Raw genomic sequence first — 27,292 nt, 5'->3', positions numbered from 1 at the left:
ATGCATGGTCGACGAATGATGGCTGAGAGGACAACCTCAAGAACCAGCCTTTGGGCTCTCACTAGTAAATATCGAGTTGAAGCAACCTGCCTGACTAGTCAGTGCATATGGGTAGTAGTTGTCAGAGATGAACTTAAACAAAATTTTAGAAGATTTCATCAGAAAGTATCAGCATTTTTCTATAATATCTAATTGCTTTTGGTGTTTGAGTTGGTCCCATCGACAATACTTGATTACGGTTAAAAGCGATCAGTTGGTCATTCCTGACTCTGTTTGTCAATCAACCTCTCTCAAACTTTCGAGTAAGCAAAAAAAAATTCACAGCTGTTTAGAGCTTGAAGACAGTGTTTACAAGGCTAGTTGGTGGCCCGGTATGCTTTCCTTTGTGTCACGCTTCATTAGTTGCTCGTTCATTACGATGCAGAGCTGCAAGCCACCGTTTCTAGCCTGTTGTTAATTTCTGTTATAATTTGCTGTAGGAAGATGATACATGTACACTGTTTTTGATTTACTCATCTGAGCACAGGCTTTGCTCAAAACTTCACCGCAGTATTTAAATTTTGCAAGCGAGTAGGAAGGTTGTGGGGGAGGATAATGCAGCTGGTGCCGTCTCTTTACAGGGGCTAGAGAATACTCTCTCCTCCACTCACAGGAGAACTATTGACTTGGAGTCTTTAACTTCTAGTGTCTCCAGTTACGGGCTCAGAATGGTCCTTTCCAACACTTACGAGTTTCTCTTCACTTCCTTGCTTTATGTGGTTGGATTTGGAAATATTATACGCTTTCCTGAGCTGTTATATGATAATGGCGGAGGTAAGTTTATTTGGCATCATTGGTAGTATTAGGTCAGTTGCCTTCTGCTCATGTACGTATAACTTCACAAATATTTACTTGCTAAAACCTTCGTAGAACTAACTTACACAAGGTAATGAACATAGGCATCATTACACAAGTCAGGGAAATTTGCATGTGCTATCAGCATTTACTATTTCCATAGTACAAACTTTGGAGTGGTTCGCACTTTGAGTTACCATATGCTAAGTATTTCAAAGGACATTTGCATGTTGCGAATTAACGTGGGCACTTTGGTAAAAAATACAGAATTCTATGCCAGAGGTCATAACAGCACACTCCTGTTTTGCTTAGCGGAACACTTTCTTGACATTTGTAAAATATTTCAGCGATTTCATGTAACTTTGAACGTAATTCGCCAGTGCTGTTTTTGTCTTTCAGAAGAATGAAATCTTTCACCAAATTTGCGAGTGAAAAACTATTTTGACTGGCAGGTTTTTTTCCATTTTATCTTAGGGATGACGCAAACTTAAGGATTAACTTAGTATTAGCAAATAGTAAATAATAACTTAATAAATAATAAATAAATAATAATAAAATAATAAATAATAACTTAATTTAATTTGAAGTATTTTAAAGCATAATGCTAATGTACATGACAACCTGAGAGCCTTAGGCAGAACAACATGAGGTTCAAGTATAACAAAACTTCAAAAAAATCTCTGCATGGCAAAAGTCAAAAGAGAAAAAGCGTTTCTGACAAAAGTGCAGACCTAACAGCAGATTCTTTTTAGAAAATATATTGTCTTTTTAGCAAAAAAAAAACAAAGTTGGCACCCATGAGTCTAACACACCTGTGTTCTTTGGACCCTACTTTTTGCATGTAACTAGGCCTAAACAGTTGCTGGCCTACTTCGTGCAACATTTACGAAGAGCAAAGCCTTTCCCTAAAAAATCTTTGTTTGTACAGCTAAAGCCTGGTTCCCGTATACACCGTAAGCACCAGTGGCAAAATTGCAGGGCTATCAGCGATGAAATAGAAACCTAACGCTGAATAAGTAGGTAGACTGCGGTCAACGCAAGAGTTCAGCGCTGTTCAACTTTTGCGAGGAGCCGCTGGCAAATCATTCCTAAAATGTACTGTACAGGCGAAGGTCTGCACTTTCACTTTCGAAACCGCATTGTGAGCAGCAAATTTTATGCAATAACCAGTGACGTAGTTTTATGTGAACATAAGCCACAGGCCTAGCACCGCAAATGTTTTACTTCACGAGATTACAGCTGGTGTCTCGCAGCCAATATGGGAATGAGGTTTAAGGCACCCAGAAATAATTGCATAACTAATAAAAAATCGGACATCTTCCTACCAACATTCCAAGTTTCAGAAATTTGATTGGTTGAATAAAGAAATGATGACAGTTGCTGACTTGGTGTCCCTATTCCCAGTGCAAGGTCAGATATTTAAATGAACTTGTCTACCGTCATAAGTTAAGCAATTGTCATAGTGAGTTCATTTCTGACACATTCAAGAAGTGTTTTGGTCAGACAGGCAACAAATATGAAACGTTTGTCTTCTTGCTGGGGTCACTTTTAGCGACCTGCTCTAACTTGTCATCTGTTACAAAAACATGTTTTGACAGCTGAATAATAGGCTATCAAGTGCAAATATGGTTGACAGATGAAGCTATAAGGAAAATAGAGACAAAAAATTGAGGATTTGCTATCAGAATCTCATTTGTGACAAAAAGAATTTAAAGGTTGACTTGCAACAAAATTCACATTGCAGTTATTTGGTATCAAAAGATTCACCATGTCTTACTCTGTTGTGTTGTAGGTGCAAAATATATGGGAATGTGATTACAAGCTCTTAAAAGCTCAAAAACGAACAGTTAATCGCAGCCACACGAGACCGCCGTAGTTTGGATTCGCTTTCCAAAACAGCTCAAATGTGATGTAGCTGTGGTAGATGGTTTCTGTTCACACTTTCATGCAACCTTATCCGTCGAAATATTTTCACAAGTATACTTTACGCATTCAATAAAACTATGTCTATTGTTCTTACGAGTCTATTTATCGTCATTGTAATGCTGTCACGTTTAGCAGGGATATCTTATAACTTACCGTAAAAATTCATTAAATTTTTTAACCTTACCTCGAAGAAGTACATATCATTGTCTGATAATCATGACGAGCCTGTTGGTCACCTGTGATAATCGAAAAGTACTGCAAAAACTATTTGCGAAGTATTTGGTCACATGATCAGATTACGACTTGACGATTAGATAATGCCGAAACAAAACTGTAAAGTAGTGAGCGTCTATATTTGATATGGGGTCTTCGGTAAAACCCGAAGTGTTTGTCATAAACTAATGCTACGATAAGTTTTATATTGAGCTTTTTATTGGCCTTTCAATTCACGTAAGAACATCACGTGACAAGACAATAACCAAACTGTAATGAATACGTCAGATAAATAAAGAGATTCCAATCTACAGCGGCTTTTCATTTTTGAGCTTTTAAGAGCTTTTAATCACATTTCCACATATTTGGCGCCTACAACACAACAGAGTAAGACATGGTGAATATTTTGATACCAAATAACTGTGATGTGAATTTTGTTGCAAGTCAACCTTTAATCCTTAGTATTAACTTAAGCAGAAAAATACTAGAGATAAATACTGTATATGCCAGCTATGGCCAAATGGCAGATCTAGATCCGGATTCGGATCTTTGTAGTGTTTTTGTGGATCTTTTAAGTTAGCACACGGAAAAAGTTTTTTAAGTATTTTTTAAAAATTTGATTTAAAAAGATTCTTCTAAACTTTTCTCAGAATTTTTGGAAATTCATTGCTTTCAGCAATTAATTTTGTAAAAAGTAAACATAGAGCACAACTCACAAATATTCATTTTTGTAAACTTTAAGAGTCGCTGTAACTAGCAGGAAACTGTGTTTTGATAGTATTGTGAAGTCAGAGCCTACTCCTCATTTTTCTTACTGATATCAGACATATTTATTGCAGCACATTTATTCACTGATTTTTAGTCAAATTATGTATATAAATGAAGTTTTTTAAATTAGTATTTGACGCCTTGTTTAAGATGTACATAACTAATTACATGTTTATGTACAATAAAAAAGAAAAATACACATTGTCAGCTTGTTGTGGATCTTTCATTCGTCAGATTTGTCTGTAATGGATCATGGCCAAAATCATTTGGCCATCACTGGTATATGCGCTGCCTATTACTAGCATAGTGTGGCAGAGGAATTGATTAGGATAAGTATAGAATAAGATAACTCTTAGCATAGACATAGAAGCTTAGTTATAATAACATATATTAAGAGATTATCACAGACTAGAGAGAAGTTCTGCAAGTAGAATAAAAAAATAACTGTCTCTAAAAATGGCTTCTTATGATTTGCTAGTAAATCAAGTATTATATATTTATATTTTATTATATACAATATAATATTTATAACATGGGCAGTAACAGTAGGCACTGTAGGTGCAAGTGTGCGGTGAGCGTGCGATAAACCTGAGTGCGTTGAGCGTGCATGTAGTGAGTAATGTACGTGGTGAGTACATGTGTCTAATTGTGTGTGAAGCAAGCAAGGCACCGCATCATTTGGTTACAGAAATTGACAGCTACAAAATTAGCTTAATAAATGCAGACTGGATGTCATCCATCATATCAATAGTCATTTTTTTCCAATTTCAGATTATTGATTGAAGAAAATTGTAAGAGCTAGTAATCCGACTATTTACTGTTTTTGGATAGAGAGCTGCTTATTATGTCTGTTTTAGGGGTGTTTCTGTTGCCATACATACTCTGCCTTACACTGTTTGGTGTGCCTCTCTTCTATCTTGAGCTTGCCATTGGTCAATATGCTAGCCTTGGTCCAATCAGACTCTGGAGGGTCTCGCCAATATTCAAAGGTGAACTTAAGGAATTACAGTTAACTAGGCTTTGCTAAGATATGATGAGATCGATATTCTGGTCCTAAATGTTGGATCTAATATTACCTAGAGACAATGATTAATTCTGATTACATGATGAAATACCATATATAATTATATATATATATATATATATATATAGCATAAAACCTCTAACTGAACCCCATGCCGCTCTATTTTTCAACCCTTGGTCTATAGCGGCGGTCAATTGCAGGCGGCTTTCGCGTTCAAATATAGAGGCTGGCGGTGTATTTTTCAAATGGCTCGTCAGAATTTTGGGAAGATAAATTTAGCCCTTTTTCTGGCGAAGCGATTGTTGCCTATATTTTGCCCTCTTCTGTAGAACAATAGAACCTTTTAGATGCAATAAATCTGCTAATTTACCTCCAACTGGCGAAAGATCTTTTAATAAATATGCATTGAGAAACCAAGAAATATCTTTACTAGTTGGTATCTATCGCTTGCAATTAACCTGCGATGATATTATAGCCTGTATCCTGCTTTGCAATTTGTTAGAGCTTTTAATTTTTAGTTCATTCTAAATTTGAAAACATATTTTTATTTTATATATGCATCTATATTTCACCCTTTGAACCCTAATGGCTGGTTTTCCGGTATTGCGTAGGGTGTGTCAGAATCCCTAACGGCCGGGATTCCGACATTCACATGGCTTTGTTTACAAAAGCTGTTCCTAAGTAACAGCGTAAACCAATCAAATTAATTCTTGCACAGGGTGTTACAACCAAAATTTCACTTCCATTTGTAACAGTTAGCAAATATCTTTACCTACTTCCTTCGTTTTAATAATAAGTTTGATTAGAATGATATCGCGAAAAATCGATACGGCTCATTTGTTGGTAGGTCGTAAATGATTGTGATGCAAATAATGAATTTTATGATACTAACTATAATTTTCCAGTATATTTTGAGTCCTGAAATGATGACGAGCATGTGCTCCATAGACAGATGCTACAGCAAATGTTTTTAAATCGCATGAGCTTTTATAGCTTTAGCCCGAATAATGATGATGTACTGTTTTTTTCTGTTTGATGACATTTGCTGTGGGTTGTCTGACTTTTTTTACTAGTGTTTTACCAAATACCATTGTATTATGAGCGCGTTTAAATATATTTAATAAAATGGAAAATTTTGGATTGTACAACAGATTGTCCAGGGTTATTGACACCACTTGACAAAAACGGCCAAGGTTCAAAGGGTTAACTACGTCGCATAAAAGCTCATTGAATTCATTGATATGTTTGCTACAGTTTGCAGCCAAAACTAACTTTTTATGTGCAATAGAAGAGGAGTTACAAACATTGATCAATAGTAAGATAAGATAATTCCAGTGATGCTATCAAATAATATGCTACAAATCTGCAAATTTCAAAGATATATAATAATAATTTATCAAATGCTACAAATAAATATTCATGAACAAGTGACATAAATAAACCATACTTATATTACACGCAGGAACAAAAATTAACGCTTTTAAAACAAAAATATTTTTATCGTTTGCTAGGATAGCTGCGTTCTGATTGTTGTTTCGATGGAACGAACACTTTCTGGCTGTCCAATATCTTCAATGTCCTCAACTCTTCTTCTGCACTGCTGAACTAGTCGATACAAACTTAGCATTACATTACGCGTTGCATTTAGCACCAGCATTTAGCAGCGTGTAAAAGCTTTGCTCGGTTAACGTAACCTTTGGTCCAAAACTTGCAAACCGTTTTTATATATGTGTACTTGAAAGGATCAAGACCATGTCAAACAAGGAACTACTATTAGCTTGAGAAAACTATTAAGTAATTCTATGGCGTTGCTTTCAAAGTTTTAATGAAAAAAACGAAAAGCTTTGAAATTGTACAATGTGAGAATTAATTGTTATTGATGTAAATGATTCATTATTAATACAATTTCTACTGATCAATTGATATTATGGGCTCGTGAAGATTGAACATCAAAGTGGCGGTTAAATGGAGGTGGAGTTCAATTAGAGAGTGCAGCTCTATTTTTTCACCCTTCTCTCAGGGTGGCGGTCAAATGGAGGGGGCGTTTAAATAGTGGTGACGCTTAATTAGAGGTTTTACGTTTTATATATATGTATATATACATGTATATATATATAGAATATTATTATATATATAAATAATTCTATGTAGAATTTCATCTACATCTAAAGAGAGCTCAATTTTAGCTGTCAAAAACGACTCAGGATTGTGAGCATACATGTAGATAGCATTGCGCTAGCAAGGTTAAATGTTTATGGTTTTTATTTCAGGTGTTGGTTATGGAGTTGTCTTAACATGCATGCTCACAGCCATATCCTATAACGTGACTGTAGCTTGGGCAACCTACTACTTCTTTGCTTCTATGCAAAAGGTTTTACCTTGGTCCCTCTGCCCAATGGACGTTCTCAAGCAGAGTAAGGTTTCTCTTGTCAGTATTATGGTTGAAATAGCAAACACGCTGCTTCAATGTAGCTAACCTGCCATTGTTGGTGGTAAAAAAAGTATTTGACCGTGATTTGGCCTTGATTTCCTGCTTCTGCAAGCAAATGCAAGTAAACTAGTAGTGAATTTTTGTTTGACAGCGATTGCACCAGTGACACAGTGACTTCTCAGACTTAAACCATAACTGTCACGTACAACTATTTATTTACTATTTGTATTTACTAGGTGAGTCAGACACGCTGATTCCAATTTTGTACTCAAAAAAAAGATTAGTCCACTAACTTTCAGAGTAATGAAGGCTTTTTTACAGCGTTTTAATATCGGTCTCGAAAACAACATGATCGGCACAACAAGCTGCACCCATAAATACGTGACGTAACCTAGCTTTTTAGGAACAGAAGTTATGTAGGGATGTTTAGACCGATTTAGAATAATAGAGATGGGTGTTTTAAAATCCATTATTATCTAAATGCAGCCTTAAAAATAATCTCAGTCTTTTCTGAAAGGTAGATTAGCTATTTAATATTGCATATTTAAAAAGCGCGATAACAACGCCAGCTTGTGATAAAACCGAGCTTTTTGAGCTCATTTTTCTTGGCGTCCAGCCCATTTAAACATCATGTAACAAGCTACGAGCAATTTTAAATAGTTTATATACCTTTCATAAAAGACTGCGATTATTTTACAGGCTGGATTTAGATAATAATGGGTTTTAAGACACCCATCTCTATTCTTCTAAATCGGACTAAACATTCCTAACTTCCGCTCCTAAAAAAGCTAGGTTTCGTCACATATTTATGGGTGGAGCTTGTAATGCCGATTGTGTTGTTTTCGAAACGGATATTAAAACGCTTTAAAAATGCTTAAATGACTTTGGAGGTTAGTGGACCAATATTTATTTTGAGTACAAAATTGGAATCAGCGTAGCTTATTTACTTAGAAACTATGATATAAGTTGTACGTGACAGTTATGATTTAATGAAAGGTCCAACCAAGCATGCTTTTACACTTTGACGGATTATAAATTAATCTCTTCAACACTGTTGACTACAACAAATGCTGGCCTTGAAGATAAGCTTACACAGAGTTTTAGTAAAATTTATCTAAAAGTTTCGGTATTTTTCTATCATTTACAATTGTTTTTGATGTTTGAGGTGATCTGATTGCCAGAATGTTTTAATATTAAAATCGAAAAAATGTGATCGCGGTCAAAATGCTAAAAAATAAACTTGCTAAGACTTCTCCTAATATTAGTTCATTTCAGTTCATTTCAATTCTTTTTGTTGCTAGTAGCAGATTAGAGAGTCAGCTCAGCAAATATGAGCAAAAGCCTCAGACTTGCCTAAACAAAATTCCTAGTAAATGTTTTATCAGAGAGTAGGGCCGGTTGTATATTCCCCTTGTTACCAGCTGCAACTCACCACAACGTCCACAAGTTTTTGATGTTGAAACATCAAAATGCTGAGTTCTGGAATACCACCTATTTCTGCCATTGATTACAATAGTTTAAAGAAAGTTTATTTTGGTATCACATTTTTTTCAAAATATCGCTGAATCTGTAATACGAAAATGAAATGACATTTTTAATTCAAATCTAACTTGTCGTGGTAATATAAGTTTTATGCATAAAACAATGGAATATTGTTTGATGGAACATTAAGTTAGAACAATAATAACAATTATGGTAGTTTAATAATATCATTAGTCAGCCAAAATCAGATAATCATTTTTCAGTACAAAGTATTGACTGTCTCATTCAGAAAAATGGACCATATGCGAGATTAGGGTTGAATTTCCAGGTTGCAATACCATAATTTAATCGAAATGTGAATAGCTAGTTTTTTACCAAATCATTTTAAATTGTGTAAGCTAGAAGAAATCACTCAAGCCGATTATCAGCTGTTACAATACAATACAAATTTACAAGCAAATAAAAGAGTTTTAAATAGTGCTATTGCAAATTGAAACCACACCAACTGCGACATGTCTCTTTTCACGATAAAGTCGGTCACGGCACAGAAAGGTCAAGGTAAACGTAATTTAACTGGAGCATCCAGAAGTAAGAGAAGTTCATCGGTAAATGATTGTGAAGCTTTGCAATTATTTACTGATAAAAATTGTGAATACGTAATTAAAAGTTTATAAGTGTCTTGCTTCACTATATTGTCTTGATTCAACTTGCTTTTTCAACTTTTGGCTAATGTTTCTGACATGCTATTTGTAAGAGCTCTTCTGTTTTTAGATTGTAAAAATCTGACTACCTTTCACATCAACAACACAGATTACGAGGGACAAATAGATGAGACAACTCCTTTGAACGAAGTGTCACCTTTAAATATAGATGTAAATTTAACCAACAATGCTACTGTAGGAGCAATGACCTCTTCAACTCCAATTTATGCTTCTGAAGTGTTTTTCTTGTGAGTTCTCCACTTATTATGTCAAATGCAACATTTAGCTTCCAAATATTTATTGCTAATGTTGGAAGCCCTTAAAAACCTATAATAAGATGATGGGTGCATTCTGATATGAATTACATGTACATACCTGTTGCGCTGTTTTTAGGTCAATCAGGCTTTTAGGTTAAATAAGGCAAAAGGTATCTGGCGGGGAAAGTTCAACATATGAGTACCTCAAATTCATTAAATCTCTAATTGTACAAATTTATATTGAAGTTCTTTAAAAATGTTTAATGTCAAGGTTATTTTCCACTATGAGCAATTGTTTAGAACAATGACCATAATTTCTTGTAATCAAAACTCTTAAAATTTCTGCTGTTGGATTCAGGAGGGACCACTTTAGGAAGGGCTGCTTTAGGAGGGAACACTTTAGAAAGGACCTCTATAGAAAGGACCTCTTTAGGATGGACCATTTTGATTTTGTATCACAAAAAATTTCCAATTGAGCAATAAAAATGTTTGTCTTACCAGAAAAATTGAAAGTATACTTCAAAATATCTGAAAAATTAAAAACTGGCAACAATCACTGCTTTGTCTTTAAAATTAATTCAACTTCATCTAACTGCTAAAAATTAGATTGAGCCGAACTTTACTGTCTTAAGCTAAAATTGAAAGTGCTGAGAGCAGCTACACAGTCTGGTACATACTGTCATATTCAGATGATGGACTCTGACAACTCCAGCAGGTATTAAATCTGCTCTCGTGTGCTATTAACTTGAGCTGTAACTACATGTAAGTAATCCATAACAGACTTTACTGCAAATAAGATTGAGACAGACGTTGGAACAATATTTATTACCAAAGAGTTAATCTTATGAAACAAAAGAAAAATAAAATTTTGAATAAACAATTTCCATTAGTCAATAATACTTTGAAAAATAGTGCATAATCTATATTAATAAATTTCACTTTTTCATCATGTGTCTGTCTGTTAGTCTGCAAGCTACAAGTAAAACTCCACAAGCATATTCTCCATCCCTTCCGTCAGGCCACTAAAATATTTGGTCACAAAACTACGTCTGGTTTTTGAGAACCAGCCACTTAAACACTCACCTGCATCCTGCTGGCTGTCTGATTGAAGATGAAGGGAATCCTGGGTATCACTTGGCTTCAAAGATCAAATCTATAAAATGTGTAAAATGTGAAAATAAAAGAATATAAATAAATAGTGTTAACATAAAGTTAGCATAGTCTATGTTAGACTAACTCCGTATCTGTATCACCATCTCTACTCTCTATCCGTCTCCGTTCCTACTAGGGTACATTTCACACCCACATGCTGGTTTATTTTATTGGTGATGAAAAAAATCCTGGGCATCAGCAGACTTACCGTGCTAGAGTATAATAGATAAAAATAAATAGTAATAATAACAAAGAGTGTTAGTTAGAAAAAATAGTATATAAAAATATATATCATAAAAAGAAATAAATTAATGACTATTGTGTGGTAATAGCTTTTACTAACTAGAATAATAGAGGTCTTCGTACTCACGGGGGACAGAATCAGCATCTCTGGAACATCTCATGGTATATTGTAGTGAAGAGTTTCTACATGTGCCTAACAGTCTGTCAGAGTTTGGGTACCCACACTGGCGTCTCAGCCTATGCCTCATGTTTGTCTGGATCATAGTCTTTATTATCCTTACTCAAGAAATCAAGTCAGCAGGAAGGGTGAGTTAACACCTGCATGTACGCATAATGAATAATATATATGCTATTTGACGCAGGGCTGGGAAATTCCAGAATATTTTATACACCACTTTGAACCCTGTCATATTAGCACAGGCTTCTTTGTACTCAAACTCTTCTTACTTCTCTGTCCTTCCAATTGCTCCGGAGAACTCTCCACCTTCTACAGTTTTTCCCAAGCTCTTTTGCAGTTCCTTATCCTTGACAGTTGGTTCTCTAAAGTTCCTTTTCCTTCCCTGTAGCTCTTTAGCACTCAACATTTGTTCAATCTCTAAATTTTCTACTTTCAACATCTTTCCACCCAATCCATCTTTCCGCTCACTGCATCTATCCACCCGCTACATCTCTCCATCGACTACATCTCTCCACCCGCTACATCTCTCCATCGACTACATCTCTCCATCGACTACATCTCTCCATCGACTACATCTCTCCATCGACTACATCTCTCCATCGACTACATCTCTCCATCGACTACATCTCTCCATCGACTACATCTCTCCATCGACTACATCTCTCCATCGACTACATCTCTCCATCGACTACATCTCTCCATCGACTACATCTCTCCATCGACTACATGTCTCCATCGACTACATGTCTCCATCGACTACATCTCTCCATCGACTACATCTTTCCACCCAATCCATGTTTCAGCTCACTGCATCTATCCGCCCGCTGCATCTCTCCATCGACTACATCTCTCCATCAACTACATATTTCTACCCACTACTTCTCTTCGCTCATTACATCTTCCCACTCACTACATTTTTCCGCCCACTAGATCTTTCACCCACTAGATTTTTTCAACCACTAAATCTCTCCACCTTTTGCATTTTCTTTTTTTATAATTGACAGCTTTTCTCCCCACCCTTGACCTTGTTATGAGTGAAGGTGTTTGTCAAGAGTGCAAAGTTCTCTTTCCGCTTATTTATTATTTGTGCTGTTGTATTAAAATTAATACTCTGTGCTTGCTGCTCATACAGCTTCTTCAAATAATATTTGTTAGACCTAATCATTTCGATATCCAATTTAAAGGCAGGTAGCTTCCTTAAAACCTTTTAAAGCTTAAGATATACAATAACCGCTGTCGTGTGATTTCAGGTGGCACTTGTATTGACACCGCTACTTTACAGTCTTCTCATAGCCTTCATCATACAGAGCTTTGTAGTCAGCAGCAGCGGAGCGAAGGAGGGTCTCCTATATTTTCTGTCTCCCCGATGGGAATATCTGGCCAAGGTATGTTATTAGCAGCCGCCTGCTTTCTTTCGAAAAGTTACAACAAAGTTTTACTGCATCATAGTTTGACCTTCTCGCTAACGACCCCTTGATTTCAAATATTAGAGCTGATTCATATAAAGATGAACTGTGAACTTGCACAAACTGTGATTGATTCTATCAGAAAGTGTCGGTATTTTTTATCATTTTCAATTGTTTTTGGTATTTGGGATGATCTGGCTGCCGGGATGTTTCAAGAAAACAATTGAAAAAATGTGATTACGAGTAAAAACACTCAGATCAAGCAAAAGTGCAATTATGATGTCTATAGTTGTATAGAAACGATAGAATAGAGACACGTAACCTTGTAACTTGATCGCAATAGCCGATATCAACTATAGCAACGATAACAACGAGTAATCTCATTTTACACAATTTTTTCTGACCATTTAATCGCAATCAAGTTTTGTTAATTTTATACTTGAAACACTGAAAACAATCGTTAATAATAGAAAAGTATCGATACTTTAGGATAAAATGGTTTTAAATTTTATGTAAGTTCGTCTTTAACTAAAAGCTATTAGGATTTATATCTGCCGTAGTGAATGCTTGAATGTTTTTATATCACAGAAATCTTTACTATAATAAGAACTATGTGTGTCCAAAGTCAAGGTTTTAGTTTGGAATAAAAAATTGTTTCATATGTGATTCGCTCACTACTCTAGCAGCTGTACCAATCGGCCATCCTCAAGACTTTCAGATTAATTGTGCACCTACTTATTCTCTGTACTTTATCGTCATACTTGATGATCTCTCATGGTACAGTATAGACTGCCAGGGTACTATTCTATAAAATAGAGATAATATTGTATGAGAAATACAGGGACTCCTAAACGTACAACATTGCTCTTATCGTGAAATGTGATGTACCCTGAATTAGCTATACCCCGAACCCTGTTGTAACAACATGTAAACAACCGACTCATTTTGTCTATCACAGTAACTGTAAAACTGTATATTTTCCTCTAGCCAAAGGCGTGGGTCGACGCAGCTAGTCACGTGTTCTACTCCCTTTCTCTGATGCAAGGAGGGCTGATTACTCTATCTAGCTATAACAAGTTCACCCACAACATTTACAGGTAAAGGAAAATAGCCCCTATTTTGCCCCTCATTTGAGAATAATATTTATTTTTACCTAGTGTTTAACAGGTGTGCCAGCACTTTTAGTCACTGACCGTTGATCTACATTCAATCATTAAAGCAGCGCTTCCCGATTACGCACCATTACTTGTCACTAAGGTGCTGGAATTTGTTGTGAAGAAAAATATGGTGTATTTGTCATCGCAGCAATTTGACTATTTAAATCTGCATTTTTATCTTTTTGTAAAACAAAAAATTTCATCACGTAGATGAAAGTAAATATCATAACGCCACCAATCCTGAAAGTGACCTGTGCATTTCACTTAACCACAAGGAACCATGTTTTTATCAGATATAAGTAGAGGAGTGGCAGAAAAATCAAAAATCATAATGTGAGCTGTTTTTGTTTGCTGCTGTGTAAAAATACTATACTTTTCGTAGAATGACCTTTTAATAGCATATTGTTTTCACATTTTCGGATTATGTTTATTTTTTATTGTTTTGAGCCATTTTCTTTTATTAAAAACAAGTGATGCGAGATTTTCCTCGTCAGCCGTAGAGAATAACAGAGATGAAAATATACAGGGAAGTGCTAAATTAACTTCTTAAAACTATCAAACTGCATCACATTTGTTATCACACCACTTTTGGTGGGTGCACAACTCCTGATTATTACCGAGACTAGCAAAACTGTATGAAGAAAGCTGATATACCTGGACTTTGCCTCTCATGACAAGTTATTGGTTTGTTTTAATTTCAGTGTTTTAGTGTTATTGAGTTAAAATCAAAAAAAGATGCTGTTATTTTGTACGAAATTCAATGATAATTTTTATGGGAATGATAATTCTATGAGAATTTCTATTTGTCTGAAATTATGAGAGCTATACCTGATTTCTGGCCCCATAATATGCTTCCATATTTCTTAAACACAGATGGAGAGGGGGGTATGCATATCAGATGAGCTGCAATGACAAACTTCTCACAATTGAAGAAAAATTATGGCGGTTTTTTAAATTTTTGAGGTGCATCCTTAAATACATTAGCTCGAGATCCTTGTAAATTCTTAAGATTTGGGGGTTGGTTGGCTACAATAGTAACTGTACAACAAAAAATGTTTAATGAGTGCAAAAAAACATTGTCACCAAATTTGTTTATAGGTCACTCTTTAAGTAATAAGGTAACCTCTACTGATCGCGTGGTCAAAAGTAGCAGGTAGAATATAACTCCGAATTTAGGAATGATTGGCTAAAAAATTCTATGATAATAAATATGATTTTATTTGCTATCTTTAGGAGTATGAGTAGCGAACATAAAATCACTGGTTGTATGCTTATAAAACAAGGGAACACAAATCCTCAACCTTCCATTTCATAATAGAAACAAGCCAGTATTCTGAAACATTTCAAAATGATTTTTGATTCTAATAACAGGGCAGCCATATTGATTCCATTACTAGATGCGCTGACAAGCATACTGGCAGGCCTCGCTCTATTCTCTGTGCTTGGTGTTACAGCTCACTCGCAAGGAATTCCACTCTCTCAGTTTTTCAGGTAGATATTGTCCTTCTTTACTTACGATTGGCTTAGCTCCCCGCTGCCATTATATCACCTATGCATCGCTGACAGTATGCATATGACTCTGGTCTAGGATGCTTTATAGAATATGGAATATTCTATATAGAATATTCTATATAGCATGTTCTATATAGCACAAGATAAGTTGTCAATGAATTCAGGTGAATAGAGGTTTTCACAACACAAAGTTTTGAAAATACAATAATCTTTATGATAATAAGAGCCAGGGCCATCCGTCTAACGAAATCCATGATTGAAAGCTAAGAAAACAAATGCTTTGTATGAGATTCGAACTCACGATGTTCAGCTTACCTCTAAAATGTGCTAATCAAACCCTAGACTACTAGGGCACTAGTACTCGTATTAGTACTAGTATTCTAACTAGGGCAGTTGGAATAACTTGAGTTAGACGTCATGAATTTAGCAGCTGGTCTGCAAGACAGATGCAGGTAATTCCATGAGATCATAAAGCTGAGGAAACCTTGTGTGAAGAGTTAAATTCACAGACTATTTAATGAGCTTGTCTTCCCAAACTGCATTCTATATGCACTCAACAGTGAAAAAGTTAGCATTAAAATTTTTAGTCTTAGTGTGCGTGTTATACAATCTCATGTTTGTATTTGTAATAAGTAAAAATAATGACAATGAAATATCGCCTACAAAAGTGTGACAACTCTAGAAAATTATTTTTGACCAATCTTTGCAACCAATTCCTGCAGGATTTTCCTTTTCCTGTCTTTCATTTATATGAAACCTGTGAATTTTTTCAACGTCTAAAAACCCTTTTTCAGAAAAAAATTATGTGGGTACTCAATACTTTCCAGCTCTTACTTATTCACTTACCCTGTATCTACAACCTATGTACTTACCTTGAGCCTACTTTTTATATATGCTTCATTTTGCTTCATCTATGTACTTACAATGTACCCATTTTTGGTTTTTCCACTTACAAATAAATACTTTTATTATAGTAATACTAGTATTTATAAATACTTATAAATGTTACAGAAATTCTACTGGAGCATCATTTGTGACCTTTAGTGAGGCTACAGCCTTGATGCCGCTGCCTCAGCTGTGGGCAGCATTGTTCTTCTTCGTGCTCATCTGTCTTGGTTTGGGATCCCAGTATGTCCTAGTAGAAACTGGTGTCTCCGCTCTGCTGGATAACTACCATAAGGTCAGGGAACCATAGTATCATCTCTATGCATTGTCAGAATCTTTACTATAATAACTGTCGTGTCCCTCTGTCTGTCCGAAGATGTGGTTGGAGGTTAGGAAAAAAGATCGCATTGTACGGGATTTGAACCCAGTAAGTTCAGCTTTACTGCTTGGCACACCACCACCGGCACCAAGCAATGGCTTGCAGGACTCTTGAATTATTGTGCATATACATAGGCTCTGTGCTTCATCAGCACACCTGCTTGACAGCAGTACCTTGGTGCACTGGACTCCCATGGTACTCGACATTACTATAATAAGGCCGTGTCCATCCATTCATCTGTCACGCTAAGAGCGTGAGGAAAGAAATTGCCTTGCGCTGGAATTGAACTTAGAAACACTGGTTTTGTAAACAAGTACATTACCACTGCATCACGTGACCATCTTGCCTTGCTGTAGAATAATTGTGTGCATATTTAGTACACCTGCCAATTTTTCATGATGCATGCGACTGACTGTGTACCTGTGTACTAGTACATGTACTAAATAACAAGAGATGGCGAACAACATTTATGTTGCTGTTCATTCTCTTGCGCCAGTTAATGAAGCTACAATATCTTTAAATAAGGTGCTAGTCAAAAGTTGTTGTTTAGAAAAAGACTAGCGAAATGTGGGATATTGGTCTACTATTATATCCCACATGCATAGTGTTATGTATGTGGGATATTGGTCTACTATACCCCACTTACATAGTCTTATGTATGTGGGATATTGGTCTACTATTATATCCCACTTACATAGTCTTATGTATGTGGGATATTGGTCTACTATTATATCCCACATGCATAGTGTTATGTGTGTGGGATATTGGTCTACTATTATATCCCACATGCATAGTCTTATGTATGTGGGATATTGGTCTACTATATCCAAATTTGTTCCTTAACATAAAGTGCTGAATAGTTAGCCAACTGTGAATACATCCAGGTTCTTATTCACATTTCCTACCAGTTAGCATTCTCTGTTCTTAACTTTTTCAATTCACACAAAATCTACAGCTTCAGACTTCATACTTCTATGATCCATTTCTCAAGTAATTCGAGTAACCGACAGGTCACTCATTGCCTACCGGTATTTTTCAAGTTTGTTATCGGCACTACAAGGTTCTCCTTACGTATTGGACTGCCAGAACTTTATGCTCTGTCGGCTTGCCTATGATTCTTTTTTTTTATAAATATGCACATTTTAATACACCTAATCATATCAACATATTAACAGCTAGAAAAATAACCAGTTTTGTGCCTTCTGCAATAAAATATCCCTTCTATCAGATACTTAGCAAAAGTTTTCTAACGACACCCCACCATGTAGTACCAAACCCAGACGGATATGCAATATACAACTGGTCAATTGCTTTTTGTAGAGATTAGCTAAGAAGAGACTGCAAGTTATAGCTTGGATCTGCCTGATCTTTTTTCTGTTGGGGTTGCCTCTAGCATGTCCAGTAAGTACACTAATATTATAAAACCACAGGCTAACATGACTCAACACTAAGCAACAGAAAGCGTGTATGTTGACTTACCATTGACTCGGTTTTGGAGCATGACGACTAAGCAAAAACACTTCTTAATAAAAGATAAATTTGCAAAATGTTTTTTAGTAGATTCTATCAGAGAGTAACGGTGTTTTTTTTTATCATTTGCGATTGTTTTTGATGTTTGTGGTGACCTGACTGCCATCGGATGTTTCAAGAAAAAAATCGACAAAACTTGATCGCGGTTGAAATGCTCAAATCAAGCGAAAGTTTGAATATACCGTTTATAGTTGCAAATAGACTGACAGAATACAGACGCTTAACATTGCAGCTTGAAGGCGAAAGCCGACACCAACTATGACAACGATAACATCAATTGACGTCATTTTGCACGTATTTTCCTTTTGAAAATATTAGCAGCAAACAAGTTTTGTCAATTTTACCCTTGAAACATTCTGACAGTCAAGTCATCTTGAACATCAACAGCAATCGCAAATGATGAAAAAATACCTAAAATTTCCTGATACCTGATAAAATATACCAAAGCGTTGCGAAGGTTCATCTTTAACAATGCAAATCAAAGGATTATAAGATACAGATGACATAGCATTTAAAGCATTTATTACCTATTATCTATAAAGCCATACTTACTTACTTCCATCAGTATACTTACTAAGTAATACTTACTAGTAATACTTAGTAAATGTACTGAATATTTTATGTCACACATATATATATATATATATATATATATGACTTGAAATAAGCAAATAAAATAAAATAGAAATGTATGGAGTGTGATTATATCTGTACAGATGGTTATTTTCAACCATTAAAAGATGAAATGTTCAAAATTTAACCTACATAATCTTTTAAAAACGTAATTTTAAAGCTGCTTGGTTTACATATTTAAAATCAGGACAAAATTAGGATTAATTTAATATATAATTTATGACTATTGACTAAATTCACAATGAGTATCAATCTTGTTATCGAGAAGTTTGGTTTTCCAACAAATGGTTCCAGTTTATTTTTCGCAGTTTATTTTGCATTTTATTTTGTAGATTAAACTATTTATTTGTTTAAGTAAAACTGCTTCTGCTAAAAAATTGATCCAATTTTTACACTGAATTTTTATCATTTGCTAATTGAAAGAATGAGTCTCAAGTTTTTGCAGTTTTTGCTAAAACTTTTATTAGTATATGTAATAGTGTAACGTATAATACGGTAATTAATATATATTCGATATTAATAATTGTACAGGGAGGAATCTATTTGCAAGCTATATTGGACAGGTTTACTTCTTCCTATGCCACAATGTTCTTAGCCCTGGTTTTCATCACAGCCCTGGCGTGGGTATATGGCGTCCCGCAACTGAGTAGAGATATCAAGAGTATGCTGAACTCTGAACCTTCCATAGCTTGGAAAGTGATTTGGACCGGAATAACTCCAACCACATTGTTGGTGAGAGCTTATTCGAGTGTTTAATTTGGCACAGTACCTTTATTGAGAATAACTCTATCGAGCACCTGGCAATGTTCTTACTGTGGACTTTTTCAAAAGTAGGATAGAAAATAGTGGCTTTTTCTAGCAGAATATTGTATCAGTTCATAAATCCTGATTTCCATTTACGCCGCAAAGTACCAGCGACAGTACCGCAGGCTATTGCGATGAATTGTGAACCTACACGCCGAGTTTCGCCGGTAGTCAACGCAAAAGTTTAGCGCTGTTCAAATTTCGCGAAAAGCTGCAGGCAAAACCTTCCCGAAATGCACTGTACAGGTGAAGGTCACATTATCAAAACGACATGGTGAGCGAACATTTTATGCGATTATTAGCGATGCAGCTTTATATGTGAACAGAAGCCGCCGAGCATAGCGTCGCAAGCGCTTTGCTGCGTAAAATTCCTGCCGGAGTCTCGCATCGATATGAGAACCAGGCTTTAGGTACATGTAGACCTTATGGGGTGGTGTAGACGGCTCCCTTGTTTTGAAGATAATTTTGATTGTTGAAAACTTAGACTAAAATAGGGTGACATGGCAGACAGTGAGATTACTACTACACAGATCAGCTGAGACACTTTTGAATTAAAAAAATTTGATGGTGTTGTTTGTTTTCATTCAGAATTCAGGTAATCATCAGCAACCATTTATATATTTCATATATCATCAACTCTCAGCTCTGGCCTGTTTTACAGTGCAAGTAAAGAGTCTTTACTCTAACTAGGACTGAAACAAATTTGCCAATTGGTTCATTGGTTCAACTCAAAATGGCAACCCTGTTTATTGGTTCCAACAGTAATGACAGCCCTGTTCATTTCTTCAACAAAAAATGATAGACCTGTTTATTGGTTCAAATGAAAGTGACAGACCTGTTTATTGGTTCAAATAATAATGACAGACCTGTTTATTGGGTTAACCAAAAATGACAGACCGGTTTATTGGTTAAACTAATAGTGTCAGCCCTGTTTGTTGGGTTAACCAGTATGACATAAACATTATAGTAGGCTAATGTGTAATACAAACATCTCCAACCTGTATCTAGACTTCAGATCATTGATACAATAACTCGTCTGCTGCCGTGTTAGACATGACAAGAGTGCACGATTGATGAATAAAAATGTTTTGCTGACACAGGTGCTGCTTCTCATGTCTCTCATCACCTACGAGCCACTCCGCATACAGACATATTTCACAGACTATCAGCTTCCTTCATGGACGACTGCAATTGGCTGGCTCATAGCCATTTTTCAAATCATTCCAGTATTTATATCAGCTGTTCTGTTATACGCTACCTCTCCAAAGGGAGCTATAAGAAATGTGAGTACACTTATATTAATCGTAAGTTTGTAGAACTATCTACTGCGTCATCTTTGTAACAGTATATACATAACGGTATACATGTTATGGTATACATGTCATGGTATACATGCTATGGTATACATGAACGGTTTACACTTAATGGTCATATGAGAGTTATGTATCTTGCAGGGCAAGTGTATCCTTATTGCTACAGATACATGGTATGAATTCACACCATAAAGCCCTGGCTCGAGGGAAATACATTTAGCACCAGTATTAGCTCACATGATCAGGCTGTGTTTCGCACTCACCAGCCTTTATTAACCAACTATGTTTATTCCATTTCAATTTTTAAGATTTAAAAAATTCCTAACCTTGCCATTGTGAAAAATTTGTTTACTCTTAGTAGAATTATTGAACTGTTAAAAGTGATAACATTTTGACATACGTGATTAACCTGTCTTGTCAATAGAACCTTGAGATTACACTACACATCAATGCCCTAAAACATACAAAAAATGCATCTGAATTGTAGATTGAGATATGATTGTCACCTTACAAAGGTATTACATTTGAACAAAGCATTGGTCTTTTTGCCAAGTTGTTCAGTGTAATATTGTGCTAGTAATGTAGCTGTCCTATCAGTGATGTTTATGTGTAAAATGATAACAGACAATATCAAATGCTGCTGAAATTTAAAGGCAGATGCGTGACCCAACCACTTCACAATGGTAAAAAGTAACAGCAAACCTTGTTTACAAAGAAAACTGTTTTACACTTTACTAACACTTCTCAGAGAACCCTTCGTTTTTTCGTGACGTAATATTATCGTTGTCGGCCATCTTTATAGACAATTTTATCGTTAAAAACACGAAGCTTTTGCAATAAATGTTTGAAAATGATGCTTTTGTTTGCAATTTTGTTCTTACAGTATCAAAACAACACCAAAAAGTACTATAAAATATAAGAAAAACGATCGTTTTCTACAAATATAGCGGCTTTTTCGTGAGCGAAAAAGTCGCCATAATTGTAGAAAACGATATTTTGTAGAAAGCCATATTTTTTTCATGTGCAAATGGCTTGACAACGTAAAAAAAACACGATGGATTGATGAGCATGCAGCTTTATTAAAAGATTTAAATTTATAAAGCCTAAATTTATAAAGCAGTTAATAAAACGTTTGTTAGGAAACCTTAGAAATAAAACTGCTACCAACATTAATGGTGATATTTACTAATTCATTCAACCGGCTGTGTCTGCGATGTAACACTTGGTTCATATTTTAGAAACTTATAATGCTCTCCAAACCCTCGTTACTTTGGGGACCAGCTCTAGAAGTTACTGAATTAGAGTCTGAGATGACAGGAAATGATGGTAATTCCAAAAGAGTTTACGATCGATCAACTTCTGGTGGGTAACTTGTTTTGCCTAGATGACCTAAATACAAGAAGGATACAACTTTTATGTAAACATGGTATCTACATGTACATGTATGTCTCAGTACAGTTTGTCTGTAAACATGGCATCAGACCTGCCAACCCAAGAGTGGGGCAATGCGTGAGATTTGGTTTTGGGGCAATTGATGTATCAATGATAGTATATATAAAATTGTGGAAATTGGGGCAAAAATCTTACGCATTTCTCACGCATTTTCATTTTTTCTTTGGGGTGATTGCGTGAGTCTCACGCCCAATGCGTGAAAGTTGGCAGGTATGCATGGCATCTACATTTATGCTTATACCAGTATAACTTGTTTGTAAACATGGTAACTGTATGAATGTTTGTCTCGGTACAGCATGCTCTTCATATAAATATGATTATTGAATTGATTGTGGTTCAGTGGATACGGTTCTGACTTATGACCAGTATGGGTGTTTGAGTCACACAAGCACGTTTGTCGGTGTTAGAAAAAACATCTAATTGGAATCGTTCTTGTCACAATAAATCATATAACAAATGGAAAATCAATTGTTATGGCGAGCTCTAATGGGAAAAGACAAAACGAAAAGATTTAATTAGTTGTGGAAAATCTGTCCATGACCCCCTAACGGCATTAAATACTGAAAACATTTTATAATGTTGAGTCATAATATGAAAACTTGCTGAACCTTGTACTGAGAATTCTTAAAAATGCTTTGAGCCAATGAAGTTCACATCGACTCTCAAACAAAATTATTCTGGTTTTTGTATAATGCTATATTAAATATTTATGTAGTACCCTTAAAAGCTAATGCACTGTGAGAGATCGTTATGTATATAACTATATGTACAGCTATTCTAGAATGTCACTGGTCAGTTTCAATGTTAATGTTTCAACCTGCAATGCCAATGGTGGTCTTACAAAGTCTTAAAGTTGCAAGTTCGAATCTTGTACAGCACAATATTTTTTTCTAACCTCCAACTGGCGTGGCGGCAAACATGAATCATGTTATAGTAAAGACTAGCTGTGCTACCCGGCGTTGCCCGAGTATTATAAATCAGCTTATAAACAATAAGAGGTAATGAGAGTTGCCTGCCACTTGCTATTAGCCTGGAACAGAGCCAACAGATAATTTAAGTAAGCTTACTAATAAGAGCTCCAGCTTCTACAGAGCTACACCGCGACTTTACGTTATGACCAAAAGCACTAGCCTATTTGCTTCCATATAGCGACATATATTGCCTAGCGAACTGATCAAGCTCTGTGGCTTAGTTAGACTAATAAACGGGAGGTTCCGAGGTCAAATATTTTTCTTTACGGATTCTTTATTCCAAGATTTGAATAGTTATAGCTGGACATATACAACGACGACCGACATTGAAAAATATATATAGATTATTATTTGCCTTACAATATCTACATGTACATATAAATAATCTTTAAAGATGAGTTTAAAGATTTAAATTATTTAAATTCCAGGGCTGACATTAAAAAGTAAATAAAGAAGGTTTCTTATTTAATCAAACATGATGATAAAACTCTTGCGGTTGTTTTCAAGCTATTTGCAATGAGCTAAAAAATAAAATGGAAACTTTTATATTATTTCTAAAGAAATGCAATGCATTTTAATACTAAAAAATTATAGATATAGTATTCAAAGACTAAAAATAATGTTTGAACATACAATAAACATCACGGTGCAGAATATGAAGGCGAATATTGCCAACACTAGTGTTTGTTTTCAGTTTTACTTCCTGTACAGCTAAGAGGTTTTATTAACCATCAGTGGATACTGAATATTGTAGTAAAAGTGGGCAAAGATATTGGAGGTCTGGACTCGATATTCAGCGCAACTGTAGGGAATAATGTAGTAGTCAAGATGGCAACAAGTCTGCAGAGTAATCTACGAAAAGAACACCAGAATCCTCTTTCACAAAAGCTCAAGTATTCCCCATCGGCTGATTTGCTTGCGAAGCGAATGGACAGCAATGGAGGGCCGATCAGTAAGTATATTTGTAGTCTTACTATCCAGCCGCTGGTACAAATATAATTTTACCATATATTATAAAAATTATATATTAACACAGTATATATGTATATATCATATGTTATAATATAATCAATATATGTATGTAATTATAATATTAATATATTATAATATGTTATTATAATATGTAATGATATATTGTGGTATACTTTTTATATTTTAATACAATATTAATATACAAATACAATTTAATTTTAGGAAGTACAACAGCAACAGTCTACGCAAATTGTGAAAATAATTAAAGGACAGACAACTTCATATTAATTAAAAATCGTCTTCTCCTGGTATAGGTAGCTTATAACCGTTCAGTACAGGTTAATTACATCCATAGCGACGAGGTTCACATAGCTGATCATGACTCAATAAAACAAAACATTTATGCCCTTGGCAATACATGCTGGAGATTATAAATAATTTTGTTCACCCAAAGCTTTCAGACAAATTTGTGTAAGCTAGATTTAGAATAGCCGTAAAAGCAATCCTGCTACCAATAATAATTAGAATGTCATCGCATTGAATCAAATTTGTGTGGAAAAAATGTGAACACCAATCAAGTTTATTAAATGGCTCTATTAAACATTACTTGTAATCTTCTAATGCTACACGATTCTGCAAAGTCTCTACTCCATTTTTGGTTTAGTTGTTCTCAAAATTATCTAAATATTATATCATAAACATTTTTGGTTTTTAACTGTGCTAGAATTATAAAATTAAAATAGATATTAATTCCAGTATTCTGTATTTGAAGGCACTACACTTACAGTGCAGATCGAAAAAAGCAAGTCTAAATGTAGTTTTGACACAAATTAAAATAAGAAAGAGGTATTACAATGTAATTAGTACACTTATCTTGTCCAGCCTCTTGTCAGGTAATGATAAACCAAAAGGTTTGGCCTAGTTGCAACGGTCCGAAAGTTTTACCGGTGTAAATTCACAAGAAATCATTTATAAACCATATTAAGGTATTTTATAAGCCTCCTATTTCGAGCATGATTGTCACTTAGACCACTGATTTGCTATTCAGTCAACTCCTGCAGGTTTGCTGTCTTGCACATATTTGTACACATTTTACTAAAGTGAAAAATCTAAGGCCATGGTTTGCTTTAGCTAATTATGATATTAATTATGTATGGCATTAATTGATCAAAAGAACAATTACACAAAGTAACAAATACTGAGCCTTAATTTTTAATTATGGAGTTGTCTTATCATAGTTATATTATGAAGACTGACTATGCTTCTTATAATAAAAGCAACTGCCAACCTATCGGCTGAAACTAGAAGGTGAAGCATTTAGAGGAGGTTTGAGAGTGGCATAGTTTGCATTTTACAAAACTCATTACAGTCACACCTTGACATCCGCGAAAATTGCGATACGTACAAAATTTCAAGCAAGTTTTTTCTTTAAGACACAATTAATATTTGAGAAATGAGCATACAAGCCCGTATGTGAGAGGCCACTTTCGAATAAAGTATCGCTCAATCTTTCTCCTAGAATCAGTTTAAAAAAGGTGTTTAAAAGGTTTGCTAAAAATTACAGTTAACGTGAGGCAAAAAGCTGCAAACCGATAACGGATAATAAAAAAATAAAACAACATAATTAAAGACTTGACAGCAATTTGTTTGTAACACTACACTTATGTAACACTGTATAACATATAACACTGTATAACACGTAACACTGTATAACACGTAACACTGTATAACATATAACACTGTATAACACGTAACACTGTATAACATATAACACTGTATAACATATAACACTGTATAACATATAACACTGTATAAAATATAACACTGTATAACATATAACACTGTATAACATATAACACTGTATAACATAAAATTTAAACTTGACCTAAATAAACTGAGCATCCTATTCATACACTTGAAAATAAGGTTCAACCTTACATTACACTAAAGTAAATTTCATTTTCTTTACTTTCCTTTTTCGGCTTTTCAACTTGTCTTAACCTTCACATTTGGTATTTTTAAAACTATTTTTCAAACTGATCAACGAGAAGGATGGAATGACATTCATTCCATCCTTCTCGTTGATTTCGTTCACTCTGTTTCCATAAGCAACCTCTCGCACACTCGACCACCTGGCAGCCGTATCAAGAATGGTCTCATATGTTTGTATCTCAAAGTTTTCTCACATCTCAAGGCAAAAAATTGCTCAGATACGTATCTCAACTTGCTTGGGTATAAAACTAAATTTGCTGTTTCATAAAATCGTAATGTAACGTGTCCTTTCTTTAATATCCTCTGCTCATCAAGTGTGAATTGATACCTACAAAATATATTTCCATGGTAACCGTGGCTCTATCACTATGTAAACATTACTTGCTGCTTGTAGCTTTTCAAGAAGACGGCGAAACATTTATGCTGGTCCCCAAGAAGAAAAACAAGCTTCCTGGTATTGAGAAGAGCACTCAAACAGAAACAATATCGAGGTTTTATGTCGAACCAACAAGGAGTCCGACATTCCATCTTGGAGATAGTGAAGGAGAGAATGACTCCAGTATTGAAGTAATAATTACTGATCATGATATGGTTTTATCTCCGGAGGAAATATCCAGTAATATGGCAATGTATGATGCCATGTCTAACTAGTTTTTCTAAGGAAACCACTTTTAACACTGTTTATACACGTATTTGTAGATATATTTAGTTATTCAAGTACATTTTTAAATTTTTATTATGATTTCTATGTTCGAGAATGTTCTCAACCGAGATTTCAGTACATATGATTAAATTATTGATTAGATAATTAAAAACATGTAAACAATTTTGGGTGACATTAGTACCAGTTTCACACAAAAATTGCATCACAAAAATGTAATAAATGTGCAGCTAAAGATGTTATTTGCAACTGGACTAATCTAACTATTTATCGTAACTATTTATTATATTACAAACTCTTATGACATACTTTTAAATGTTTATTTTTATTTACTCTCATATGTGCTAGCGTTACAAAATGAATTTTATTATGTGAAAAATTGCCTTCTGCTAAGAATTATAAAACTGCAAGGACGA

General features: G+C 34.9%; 1 protein-coding gene across 1 annotated transcript; it reads left to right on the top strand.

Annotated features, from left to right (window-relative positions):
- LOC137402419 (sodium- and chloride-dependent glycine transporter 1-like) lies at positions 1 to 27,292 on the top strand. Its single transcript, XM_068088918.1, has 16 exons — positions 1 to 64; positions 568 to 813; positions 4,599 to 4,730; positions 7,036 to 7,179; positions 9,450 to 9,627; positions 11,205 to 11,337; positions 12,460 to 12,594; positions 13,603 to 13,712; positions 15,144 to 15,263; positions 16,296 to 16,464; positions 17,869 to 17,949; positions 19,243 to 19,443; positions 20,616 to 20,798; positions 22,067 to 22,190; positions 24,006 to 24,203; positions 26,610 to 27,292. The coding sequence occupies exons 1-16, from the start codon at positions 1 to 3 to the stop codon at positions 26,864 to 26,866; spliced, it is 2,475 nt and encodes an 824-aa protein (XP_067945019.1). The 3' UTR covers positions 26,867 to 27,292.

Source organism: Watersipora subatra, chromosome 8 (assembly GCF_963576615.1).
Source record: "Watersipora subatra chromosome 8, tzWatSuba1.1, whole genome shotgun sequence".
In the NCBI taxonomy this organism is placed as follows: domain Eukaryota; kingdom Metazoa; phylum Bryozoa; class Gymnolaemata; order Cheilostomatida; family Watersiporidae; genus Watersipora; species Watersipora subatra.
Note: the sequence above shows the minus strand (reverse complement) of the source record. Positions and strands in the feature narration are given on the sequence as shown.

Excerpts from the sequence above, each read along its gene's own strand:
- LOC137402419 (XM_068088918.1), top strand. The coding sequence starts at position 1 with ATGCATGGTCGACGAATGATGGCTGAGAGGACAACCTCAAGAACCAGC. Across the intron at positions 4,731-7,035 it reads GGTCTCGCCAATATTCAAAG|GTGTTGGTTATGGAGTTGTC; the intron begins GTGAACTTAAGG and ends TTTTTATTTCAG. Across the intron at positions 7,180-9,449 it reads AATGGACGTTCTCAAGCAGA|ATTGTAAAAATCTGACTACC; the intron begins GTAAGGTTTCTC and ends TTCTGTTTTTAG.